The sequence below is a fragment of the Pseudopodoces humilis genome, chromosome 21 (genome assembly GCF_049639895.1).
Source record: "Pseudopodoces humilis isolate 2021_Gansu_Grassland_sample_001 chromosome 21, ASM4963989v1, whole genome shotgun sequence".
Lineage (NCBI taxonomy): Eukaryota > Metazoa > Chordata > Aves > Passeriformes > Paridae > Pseudopodoces > Pseudopodoces humilis.
Window position 1 is genome coordinate 6,932,701 of NC_142220.1, and position 12,725 is coordinate 6,945,425.

Genomic DNA, 12,725 nt, shown 5'->3' on the forward strand with positions numbered 1-12,725 from the left:
GCCAGCCCCTGAGCAAGGAGGGGGCTGAAATACCAGTTCCAGTCTCTTGGAGCTGACTCACTCCAAACAGGTGAGTAACACCTGCTGCGGCTGCAGAGCCTTCACTGAAATAAAGATCCCTGCACATCTCAGCATTCTGTCCCCACCCACAAACCTCACCTCTGTCACTTGGGCTTTTCTGTGCAGCTTTAACCTGAAACTCCTCCTGATCACAGCCAGCCTTGGTGAAACTCACTCCAACACACCCCTGGCAACTCTTTACAGGTGGTGGTGCTTGTGATGCGACAGGAGCTGCTCACTGGCAAGGGCGGGCAGGGCTCCTGGATGCTCCAGGAGCAGCTGGATCCAAACTCCACCACACAACTCCTGTCACTTCCAGCAGTTGCTTGCAAAGGGAGACAGCGCTGTGAGGCAGAGCTGAGAAATCACAGTGTCCATCATGTGGCAGAGGCAGTTTGACCATCCACAGCTCTGAGAGTGGTGGTGATGCCTTGGGAGGCTACCTAGAACAGAGGTCTGTTTTGTCTGACTAAACTGTGAGTTGAACTTGCTAACACTTTATATGAAGTTCAGAGTTATACACCAATGCAGTACAGAATCTGGAAAATATGGAAGCTAAAACTTAAGGCATCATTTGGAAGTCCCTGTGATCTCCAAAGGAAGGCACACACAGGACAGGGAAGTGCTGGCCAGGTGGGCTTAACCCCAACCCCTACAACTGCTTAGTGCATCCCCCCAGCCAGAAAAAAAATAATGCATGAAGCTGGAGCACTTGAGGTAAAACCTGGGCAAAATGGTGTGGAGGAAGAGGAGGATTCTGTTTCATTCTGTGTCTGAAGGCAACCCTAGGCAAGCACACACAAGATGGGACAATCCTTCCAGGGTAAGGATCCTTAATCCCTAAGGACTAACACCTTCCTCAGCCTCCAGGGATAGCACCAGGATTTCAGGGCTGACAGTAGGAAATCTGTCAGCAACACCTGCGGTTCCTGCAGCAACACTTCTTTGCACAAGATCTCAAAGCACTTTGGAAATACTGTTACCCCACACTCCCCAGAGAAGGGAAGCAGCCGCATTTCCCAGCATCAGGGGCAGGGAAAGACTTCTCAAGTGAAGAGCCCAAGTCACATCAAAGAGACAGAACTGTAGGTGGTGATGGAAAAACCTGCCTCTGCCAAAGGATCCAACACTAATTGTTCCCTATGCCTCCACTTTTCCTTCAGTACTATAACACCATACAAATATTGGAGTTTAATGGTACCAATCTGGCTGTCACATGGCAGCCTGCTGCTGCACAGCCAGTTAATCATTGAGGCAGGGACCAGACCTGGAGACGTGTCAATGCACAAAATTTCTTCCTGCCCTACTCCCACCCCGTTTCCAGAGCAGCAGCAGACTTCAAATTGCGCTTCCCTGATTTAATGTTTAAAACCTTCTGCATGGGCAGCAGGACTGGTGAGCCTCCCACCCTCCCTGAGCCCCTTCCCAAGCAGAGAACAGTTCCCGGTTTCCATCGGGGGTGGCAGGGAGTGTGAGTAGCAAAGGCAAATTTGGGGGTTCTGGCAGGGATTCTCAGCAGCACCCAAAGATCTGGATTCCCAAATCGTGCTGCTCCACTCGGCACAATACCTGCCCGACCCTTGCTGGCTGTGTACCCAGCCGGCCCCACACTTTCAGCATTGCCAAAATGTGCTTCACTCCCCACCAGCACACTCCAAACACACGAGACCACGTCCAATCTCTTTTTTTTTTGGCTTGCTCCTCCTCCCCTCCCCACAGACCGTGCCCAGCTCCAGTCTGGGGGAATGGGAACATTCTGCCTCAAACCACGCTGGGAAGCCCACAGCTCCAACTCCAGATTTAGCCCATTCACCCGTGCTAAGGAATATTTCATTTATTCCAGCCTGACTCATCCTTTGAGTGTATTTCCCTTTTGCCAGACAGAAACCTTATGGTGTCTCTGGAAGTCTTGCCACTTCTCCACTCTAAGGGAAGTGACTCAGCTCAAAGCATGGAGCTGAGTTCCCATGGGAGCAGATATCCAAATATTTCTCTCTCAAGCACACTTAGTTGAGGAAAGGTTTTGAAAGAACCATGGATTGTTCTCATTGTTGGCCTAAGAGCTGCACAGGGAGAGGGGCTGGGCAAGAGCTCTGGAAAGTTCGTGCAATCTATGTTTTCTAGGATTCTGTCTCAGAGTAGATGGCAACTGGGAATGAGCCAGAACAGAGAAGTTTCAGCACCATCTTAGAGTTGGACAGATGTGACTGAGGAAACCTTGATTTGAAGTCATTTAATTTACAAATCAGGATTTATTCAGCTCCTACTGGACCTCAAAATTTTATCTCAATGCTTCCCTCCATCAGCCACCTCTTCTACAGAAAACAAACCCAAGTGGCTCAGCCAGGCTTAAAAGGCAGTCAAACAGCCATGTGGGAGGATGTGAGAGGAAAAAGGGATCTAAAAATGAGCAGAATCTGGAAGATGTCTCTGCTGGCTGGTCAGGGAATTCAAGAGAATGAAGGCACCCACAGCAGCTGCTGGGAAGAGAATGAAACCAAGCGAGGTTTGGATGATACCTGGAGAGCAGCTTCTGTCCTGTTTGACAGGTGTGAGTGTGAGCCAGGGGGACTGAGCAGGACATGATCCCGTGTGGAACACTCCTGTCCTGCCCTGCCAAGGGAGGAACAGCTCTGGCACTGCTGCTGGAGCACAACTCCCGGCTTTTCCAGGGACAGGAGCACAGGGGGAACACACCTGAGACAGCTCCGACCTGACTGGGCACAACCATCCAGGCACCTCGGCACACTTAGGATAAAAAGGGTAAAACTGTGGCTTGCCTCTAATTAGACATATTTTAGATGCATTAATTATGCTGCATTGCTGAGCTAGTTCTTGCAAAGTAAAATAGTAACAGGTTGTAACTTTTATGAGGACAACTGGTCTGGAAAAACAACCTGGGTGAAACAACTGGGTAAAGCAGCTGCTGCACCAGCTTCCAACAGGAACTGTGAGATGGGAGTTTGCTGAAACATTTTAACATTTTCATTCCCAAAGTCACCTGAGACAAATCAAGAACTGATGTCACCAGTGAAGAGCCAACTGATTTTGCTTCTACTAATAAAATATAAAATCCAAGTGATTTTGGATCTCTGCATCCAAAGCCACCAACTCATCAGAAGTTTGCCCACTCACACACACCAAACACCCCAAGTTTTGAGCTGATTTCTCTTTACTTCACAGTCTTGGCAAAACAAATCTGCATTCAAAAGTTTCACATTAATATATTAATCAAACGCTTTCAAAATAAATATTTTTTTTAAATAACCATTTCTTTACATCACTGCAGTAGCAATTTTAGAAAAGTCAGTGCACAAACAGTAGCAATTTCATTAATAGCTAAACTCAAAGAAGAAGAAAACAAGAGGTGGACCTTTTTTCTCTCCAAGCAGGCTGCATGCAGCAAGTCTCAGCAGTTCCCTAGCACAGGATCTTGTCACACTTTGCTGGGAAGGATTTTCTCTCACAGCTGTCAGAAGTGAAGTGTGACTTGTGCAAAGCTTTGTACAATGCAAAAGTTTCACAGCCCAGGTTCTCATCAGTCCTGCAGAGGTTCTGCACTGGAGTTGTTGCTAGTGAAACCAAGGAGTCAATGCTATGAGGAGTCTGTGTTTGGGTGACTGGGAATTCACAGCTGGACCAGGAACACAAACAGCAATAAACAACACTTTGTACCTTACAGCTTATTCCAATGTTTTGCATATTCTCTCAAGTGCTTCCAGGACAGAAATAAAGCAACTGCTTTCTGCCCATTAGGTGTTAATTCACCAGGTAAATCACAGCAGGAAAATGCTTCACTGGCCAAAAAGTGTAACTTGTGTTACAACAAAGGAAAAACAAAAGTGCATTATAGACTATGAGGAGAATGTTCAGGACTTAGTGAACTCATCTATCTGGAAAATAGAGACTGCAGAAACATCAGTGTTCCCATGGGATCTAAACTGGTCAGATGCTACTGGAGAACCCTGTGAGGAGCAGCATGTCTAAGGAAGAGAAGTTGGTCAGTACTGTCATACATGGTGAGCAGCAGGGAAACTTGAAGGGCTACCAGATTATTTGCTATGATTGTCAGGAATGACTTAGACTAAAAACAAAAAGAAACCCAAGAAAGTTGAATATACATCTGAAAAATGTCATAGGTGTGTATTTCCTTCCAGATCCCAAAGGTTGCCTTTGAGTCCTTTCTCAAGAGCAAAGAGTTGGATGTGACACTCTGGATTAAAAAGAATAACCAGAGGCATCCCAGTGTCCAGAGGTGCTCTTGGATGCACACTAAGGGAAAACTCAGGACACCTCCCACCCCCAAGAGCCTTGTTTCCAAGTCATGATCATGTTCATTAGCAGTTTTGAGGATGCTGACTCTAAAGCAGTATAATTTAAGTATCAAAAGAAACAGAGCTAAGGGAAGCAGTCACAGATGAAGAGAACCCCCAGGTGTAGCAATGCTGTGCACAGGGAGGAGGGAATGCTGCAGGACAGCAAACCCTCAGAGCTCCACAGGTGACCCAGGCTGTCAAAATCCCTCCCCTTGCTCTGCACAGACCTACTCCTAGAGCCCCTGAAAGCAGTGTGCCTTGGGGGAAGGCTCTACTCCTCAGTGCTATGGATTGTGCCCCAGAATTCTGCCAAAATGGAAAAAAAGAAAGCAATGAGTCGTGGAGAAGTTCTGTGTCAGCTTATTGGTTTTTCTTGTCCTCTGGTGGGAAGTATGGAGGAGGGGGTGGCTGGTCCTGCAATAAAGATGACAAAAGGACATCAGTGCATGGCTAAGAATAAAACAGTAAACTCAAATCCCCCAAAAAACCCAAGACACCAACATCAATTCAGAGCAGCTTTGCTGTGCCACTGAGAGAGGATCTGGCAGACACACACTTGGGCTCCCCTGCCAGCCCAGAGCAACAGGGACTCACCGTGGGCATGTAGACGTTGTGGGGGTTGCCTGGGCTGTAGTAAGCACTGGCAGCAGCTTCAGCAGCCTTGGCTTCAGCTGTCACAGGGAGAGAAGTGACAGGATAGGGACACACAGAGAACTATTTACAATAAAACAAGGACTCCTGGCCATCAAGAGTTACTAACAGAGCACCCTATGAGCAGGGCTCAAGTTGCAAAATAGCTACAACAAACAATTGAGCATTATCTCTTCCAGTTACCACAGAATTGTCAATTCCCAGTGAAACAGAGGAAGATGGAGTTTGGAAATGTCACCTGGGACTTGCATGTCAGCCATAAATAAATGCTTGCTGCTGCCTTGCCCAAATACAGACAATATCCTTTATAAAAAAGCAGTGAACAAACCATGCTTCCTGGGAGTGAAATCAACAGGCAAAACAAAAATCAGCACAAGTTTATAGCAGCTCAGGGAATTCATGTATTAAAGATGGTAATTTATGAGGATAATCCAGATCCTCCATTTCTGCAGAACACAGAAATCTTGTACAACCCTCTGGCACAGTGCCACCTTCCAAATAATAGTTCAAAAGATGAATGGTTACTTATTCAAACCAAAGAGAAAAGTTAAATCCTTATCCAAACAAATATTCTTATCTGCAAGAGATCTATGACTGTGCCCAACCACAATAGCTCTTTTTTCATTTTAATAAATCCCAAACGAGTGAAAAATGAGGCTGATATTTCCCCAACTCCTTTCCATCATCTCTTCCTCTGTTTCATATTGTTTCAGCAAAAACAATCACATTAAGAGTGAAACAGGGGAAGGGGAACAAATACCACCAAAGCCAGAGTTGTGAACTAAAATGGACCACAAACACACTTCACCATCAGTTTCCATTTATTTATCCATTAGGGCAAGATTATCACAACAGGAGAATCACAAACTGTATTTTTTCTGTCAAAAGAAGAGTAAATCTATCTGTAAAATGCCCATTAATGGTGTCTTCCCTGAAGAGAATTGGGCTGGACTCCAGACTGAGCTGGATATACAAGGCTGGAGATTAGGGGAGCTCCCTAATCCCTTTTCTAAACAAATTTCAACTTCAAACTAAGTGGAGCTTCAAAGTTCCCCAAAAGGAAAAAGTCTGTTTCATTCCTAACAAAACCATTTTGAATTCATTCACCTGGACACGCACGTACCTGCAGGAGTGGAGGGCAGGTCTGGGCCACTGACGTGGGGCTCCATGGGCCCTGGGTATGGTGGGGGTGGAAGCTGCATGTAGCCCATGTTTCCATCTGCCGCAGGAGGACCAGGATAAAAGTCTGTCAGGAAAGGAGATCACACAGCAAGAGACTTAACTCCTCTGGGTGGAGTTATCAACAAAAAGCAGTCAAGGTAAACGTAATTAAACTCAGGAACAAAAGCTACACAAGTCATCATTAAAACACTGTGTAAAATCTGTGGTTCTTTCCATTTTTGCCTATTTTAACTCTTACTCGCTGGAACAAACCCCAGCCTCAGTTCCCAGGGTTACCTGGAGGAGGAGGTGGGTATGGATAGCCCCCGTTAGCTGCAGGTGGTGCAAAAGCATAGGATCCATTTGGCATGTAGGAATAGCCATAAGCTCCACTGGGGATTTCACCTCTGGAGACTGGAAAAGCAAAGACAAGACCTTATCAGAACATCAAGCCTGTCTCAAATGCAGGCCAAGAACTCCAACAAACTTTGACAGTCCTTATGAGAAAAACAAGTGTCATCCCAATAAATCTGCTGCTTGTTGGATGTGAAAGAAGTATTTTTTAAAGCAAGCTTCAGACAAGGGCTCCTGAAACCACAGAACTCTGGCAGTCACCCCCAGACCTCCATACCTTGTGATGCCACCTGCAGCATCCGCTGCCCAAATTCAATTGCGCCCCCAGCTGAAAACGTCATCTTGAATGTGGCAGATCCTTCCCAGCCACCTGAGGGAGGAAAGACAGCACTGAGGGGCAAGGAGAAGCCATTTCCGTGCTATTTAGGTTGCATGCTGTTCTTTATATAATTCTTTAGAGAGCTTTAAAAAGCTTATCCCAAAAATTCAAATTAAAAAAAAAAAAAAACAAAAAACCAGCAAGCAGAGGAAGTGGCAGAATTATGGTATCATCAGAAAAATTCACATTGGGGTATTGTCAGGTCAAGAGACACCTGAAGCAGAAACCTCCACGAGGGAGAGCTTCAAAAGATTTCTGGTGTTGTGGCTGTTGCCACAGTAGCTGTCACAGGCCAAGCTATCAGGAGTCCTGGATTTACTCTTGCTTTGGATAAGATTAGTGCAGAAGACAGGGATTTTGTTAATGCTGTTTGCTAAAAAGCCTTTGCAACTACACCTAACTGCCATCGCCAAATTAGTTTGGGAGTCTGAGTACCCAACAAAGCAAAGAGCTTAATGAAAAACATGGTCCACATAAATCCAATAGAGCCCATGGAAGATATTTCAAGTCAGAATAAATAATAATTAAACAACAAATCTCACATTACAGTATAAAAAAGAAAAATAAGCACAGACCAGAGTCCCAAAAAAAGCATCAAAGCAGAAGCTGTGCTGAAACAGAAACAAGTAGATTAAAGAGCCTTTTAAGCTAAACCAGACTCTCATGGCTTTTAACACAACATCATCATTAAAGGAGATGGCCTCTGGGAAAAATTAACAAAGATTTAGCTAAAGCCTTTTGCCTTTCACACAGTTGTTACTGTTGTTAATGCTCAGGCTGCCTCTCATGCTGGATGGTCCCACTAAGCTCCCATGCAGAAGCTACAATGCTGATTTCAGAACTCCAGCTGAAGGCTCTTACACCCTGTGCTGTGATTTCTGTGCCGTAACTACTAGACTGAATCAAGCTGAGGATGAAAGTTTGCTGAACTCTGTGCCTTTGGTAAAAAAAAAACCAGTCAAAACCAAAATTATTCTTGAAAATGTCTGCCACAGCCTTCTCATTGAGTTTAAAGTGAAACAGTTCCTTAAATTCCCTGATTTCAAGACAGTCTATTTCTTTCCAAGTGCTGTTTTCACTGCCAGGATGCACTACAGCAATAGCACACCTGTCCTTGAGCTGCACAAGAAACACAATGGAGAAAGTGCTCTGGGGATCTGCACCTGAACCCAGAGCCAGAAAGGATCTGAGCTTTTGGCACAGGAGAACCTGGATGCAGGTGGGATAGGTGATCCCAAGTGACCAAAGAAAAATTACATCCTCATTCTTGCTGATTTCACTCTGATGTTTATTTGCTGAGATCACTTGTTTGACTGAACTTTCTATTTTGCAGAGGGCAGGAATGGGATGGGTTGCAGAGCACATCTGCTCATTGTAACTGAGCAGGGAGATGGTAAGGGGAATATTTTTAGCTGCCAATGTAAGAAACACGTTTTTGCAGGAGTGTGAAAACCCATTTGGACAGTGTCAAGGTTTGGTTAGCCAGGATTTTGCTATGAATTGAGCAGCTGAACTGTGACACAGGACATACACTATGCAATACCTACCTCCTGCCTCTGCTTTCACTGTGCCCTTGATGTAATTTGCTCCAAACACTGGCTGCTTAATCTCACAATCCTTCAGCAAATAAAAGGGCATCACAAATGACTGCATAGCATCCTTCCCCTTCGACACAAAGATAACCTGGAAAGAAAATAACATTACAACAGCTATTCAAAACCAACAGGAAATGCAGCCCTGATTTATTTTATGAACAGACTCCTCCATGGACTGAAACCCCCTCCCAAATCACCAGTTCCACAAGCTAAAAGCTACACACAACAGCCACAAGGGTAAACCAAATCCTCAAGGCAGTAAAGCCTTCCAGGAAGTCCCTTGCTCAGCTAATGCTCCTCCCAGATTCCAGAGAACCTGCTACTCCACACAGCTATGATTTAGTAGCTGTGCTGTTGCATTCAGCATTTCCAGACCACTGCTAATTTCCAGTTTGAAGATGCCTGATGGACTAAACAGCTGCCTGTACAAGAACTAATCAGATTTATTATTTATTGACAAATAGATGGGATATGCCATGACTCATAATACTTCCCAGAGGGAGAGGATGAGCCACACTTGAAGCAGGAGTAGATTATCCTGACTTTCATGCAGAGGACATTTAAATACAGAGTCCAGGGCTGTTATCTCCTTAGAGGAGATAAAGCCTTTCACCACTCACCCGGTAGGGAGTCAGGAAAACACTGCCTTTCTTGGTCCCCTTGAAGGCCTCTGGCATCGGCTCCAGATCACTGAAGGTGATTTCTACATGGTCATAGGTCATCAAAACACTGCAAATGGCGACAGAAGAGACAGGAGTTACAGCTCGAGGCAGAAGTGCAGCACGCACAGAAGTTTGCTGACCTACCAAAACCACCTGTAACCTCAGCATTGATGGAGATGCTGAGCAAACTCAGTTCCGGTTTGCCTTTTTTTTGTTGTTGTTGTTGGCAGCAGCAACTGAAGTAGCACTGACTGCTTGTTCCCTTCCCAGTGTGCTGACACAGCTGCTGCTGCTGTCTGCACAACCAGGCAGCAAACCCGGTCAACTGAGCTGATCAAAATCTCAAGACTTGTTTTGGTTTGTTTGAAATTGTTCTGCATTTCTGCTGGATCAGTTCCCTAATTCAATTGTCCCCAAGTGACATGACAGAGGAAGGACTGCAGGAGAAGAAACTGCTCAGGCTGGCTTATGCAACATGGCTGTTGAAGGTCTCACCACAGCTCAAGCACCTCTGACACAAAAATGTGATCCAGAGGAACTCCCCTTCCTTGCCACAAGACTTCATTAACTCATGTTGCCTGCACTGATTCCTTAATTCTCAATTACAAACTGACCTGATTAAAACCTTTGCATGGACACAGCAGGTAACTTGTACTGACATTACAGCATCACATCAGGGACTCTAATCCCTAAAGCTGCAGAAATCTCCACCACCTCTATCTTTGGCAGCTGACGTGTTTCCATCCTCAGTCATTTGCCAGTAAATACCTGTCCCTCTAGGAACAGTTGGGGAAGGGCAGTAGGACCAGCTCTGTTCAGGCTGCATCGTTTCAGCTGGATCAACCCAGGGACAGGCAGGCCCTGACGCAAGTCAGGCTGACAGCTGGGAACAGCAACACCTTCAGCTGATGCAGTTCTCTCAGGGAATGCAAATTTAACTACCTGAACTGATCCTACTAGAGCCGTCTAAGAAATGCCACGTCCCAAGTGGAAGTCAGGCACAGAATTCCTACAGCAATGTTTAAGTGGCCCCGTGGAAAGAGGCGCTGGAGGAAGAAGCACTCCTTTGTCCCCGAAGCAGATGACTGCCACGTCAGAACCACGCTGGCAGGCAGCGGGTGCGGACAGCCCTTTGCCATGCACACACAGAGGCAGCTCTGTGCAGGCTTGCCGTTTCCATGGTTATGTCCCAGCACCTTTTTCCAACACTGTTGCTCCCTCCCGCACACACAGAAAGGGAGCTGTGCTCCAGGAACCTGGCAAACCACAGCGGGCAGCCTTTGAGCTGAGGCACGAGGCAGGTGCAGCATCCCGAGGGAGGAGGCCTGGCTCCAGGCCAGATCACCTGGGCGGGAGCTGAGCTCTGACAGCCCTTCCTGAGCCTTCGGGGGAGAGGCTGGGGACAGCAGCAGGCTGAGGGACAGGCTGGATGCTGAGGGAAACGGTGGAGGAGGAGGGCAAGGCCCGCGGCTGAAGCCCAGCAGAGCTCCCCCGGCACAGGCAGGGGGATATTTACAGCCCCTAAACCGTAGGGACATGAGGGGAGGACAAGCAACGCCGGCACCGAGAGTGTTAAACCACCCCCTTTACCCGCCTCGCCCCCTCAGCACGCCCCCCCATGACCCACACAACCGCTCCCCCTGAGGGGGAAAGCAGGAGGAGGGCGGGGGGAGAAGGCAACTCGCCGCTGGCTCCCGGCTCCCGAGGCCGGAGGAGGGGAGAAGGGGATAGCACCTCACTTCTCGCTGTTGTTAACGATGACGCCGCCGCCCTCCGAGTGGTTCTTGTTGAGCGCCATCGCCGCCTCCTCCTCCTCCTCACAGCATCGACCCCGTTCTGCGCCTGCGCGGGAAAAAGCAGCTGCCGTCAATGGGACCTAGAGGCATGCTGGGAGTTGTAGTCACCGCCATCAATGGAATGTGTCACTTCAATTTCTCCGCGCGGGGCTTGCTGGGAGTTGTAGTGCACCTTACGCCACCTTCGCACCGTGCCGTTTGCCCGCGCGCTGTATTCCGGGAGCTGTAGTCCGTCCATGCTCGGTATTAGCACCCTCCGTGTCAGCCACGCGATGCATGCTGGGAATTGTAGGCCGGCCGCCATGAAGCCCCCCTTTCCCCGCCTCAGGGCCTGGCATCCTCTCTCTCTCTAATACAGCTGTTCGGTGGAGTAAAATAAAAATAATCCCGGATAGCTGGCGGTTCTTCACATGCAATGAGATTCAGCCCCTTAAACAGCAAAGATGCTTCATGTTGGAGTCGGAGGCACAGGAGATATTCTCTTATCTGTGCTGACAGGCTCTGACTCTCAAGAGAGCATTGAGTTTAACTTAAAACCCTGGAGAAAACTTCAAGAACTAAGTAGAGAAACTGAGAATGTGAGTGTGTAAATTAGATAGAATTATATTAAGTCACTGGGTGAGAAAGATAGAGTTTAGGGTTTAAGCTATATTAGTGAATAAGAGACAACACGGAAGATTTGGGGCGTTGTCCTATTCTTCTTCTTCCATTTCCAATGGGTCTTTAAATTCCCACTTGATGTGCGTTTCCTGCTTCGCACACTTGCAAACAGATTTTTGATCCTGTTATTGGCTGCTTTCAGTGATGGAATCAAGCACATCCAAAAAATTACCCCTTTATTCTGATGTGTGTTAAACTAGAAGGACTAACTGGTTGAGCTGTAAATAAGCCAGGACCGCATCTGTGTGTCAGGAATATGGGAGCAAGAAAACAGCTGTGACATCTGCAGATCTGCAGGAGGGGTCTAAACTCTTGCCTCCAGGTGTGCAAGTAGGAGGAATTAAAAAAAAAATATAATGATTGCATAACTTCATTAAAAATAGGAACCCTGCAAAATGAATCGCTGTTTGAAGGGCTCCCTCAGATCAATAACTGACAGCTGTATATCAGTAATATACAAATAAGAGCATATATTATGTCTCTATTATGTCTTTTTAGATGGATCTAAGCTATTCCCTGGATTTGCAGCCCAGTCCTGTGTGAGTGCCTGAGAACCAGATGAGGCTGGGGGGGAAAGCAGAAAAACGACATAATGGAAACCAGATTTAAATAAATGCAATGACATAATCTGTACGGTTTCTTGGCAGGAAAAGAACAAGTTTGTGCTTTTCATATCCGCTTTTCCAATAAGCAGTAAGTTTCCCTTTTAAGAAACAGTCATAACAAACAGTTCTGATTCTTCTCCTATTAAAGTCAGGAGCAGAATCCACTCAGCTTCCACTGAAACACCCAGATGGAGCATTGGCACTTCGCATGAACTAAGGCTCACCAAATAACCTTTTTATCCTAACTTCAGTTGACATTTGGGATTAAGAAAAGCAGTCTTCCCTTAAAAAAGATGCTACTGTAATTGCCAGTGTGTGTGTGAAGCTCTAGACCTCGTCATCACACAGAAAACCTTGGAAATTAAAACTTGAAAACACTAAGGAAAAAATATGTAATCTGATAATCTTTTTTATTTGTAGGATGAGGACAGGCATAGAAGAGAGAACTGAGACAATTCATTGTTTTCAATTGCCCAGGACTGACAA

The 12,725-nt window shown here is 46.4% G+C and overlaps 1 protein-coding gene across 2 annotated transcripts; it reads right to left on the reverse strand.

Moving 5' to 3' along the window:
- Positions 1 to 3,214: 3,214 nt before the first annotated feature.
- Positions 3,215 to 11,020, reverse strand: WBP2 (WW domain binding protein 2). Of its 2 annotated transcripts, none has more exons than XM_005526770.2 (8): positions 10,918 to 11,020; positions 9,137 to 9,245; positions 8,469 to 8,604; positions 6,820 to 6,912; positions 6,486 to 6,602; positions 6,151 to 6,273; positions 4,971 to 5,047; positions 3,215 to 4,790 (listed from the first exon to the last, which is right to left on the reverse strand). In XM_005526770.2, exons 1-8 carry the CDS (start codon positions 10,974 to 10,976, stop codon positions 4,737 to 4,739), a joined length of 768 nt encoding a protein of 255 aa, XP_005526827.1. In that variant the 5' UTR covers positions 10,977 to 11,020; the 3' UTR covers positions 3,215 to 4,736. The 2 variants fall into 2 exon arrangements, with proteins under 2 accessions (XP_005526827.1, XP_005526828.1); XM_005526771.3 differs by having other exon boundaries at positions 10,913 to 11,011.
- Positions 11,021 to 12,725: the final 1,705 nt, after the last annotated feature.

Bases quoted from the DNA above. Each gene is read 5' to 3' on its own strand.
- WBP2 (XM_005526770.2), bottom strand. From the start codon at position 10,976: ATGGCGCTCAACAAGAACCACTCGGAGGGCGGCGGCGTCATCGTTAAC. The intron at 6,603-6,819 runs GTATGGAGGTCT...TTGCTTTTCCAG, and splicing joins GCTGCAGGTGGCATCACAAG to TCTCCAGAGGTGAAATCCCC. The intron at 6,274-6,485 runs GTAACCCTGGGA...CTTTCCTGACAG, and splicing joins ATACCCACCTCCTCCTCCAG to ACTTTTATCCTGGTCCTCCT.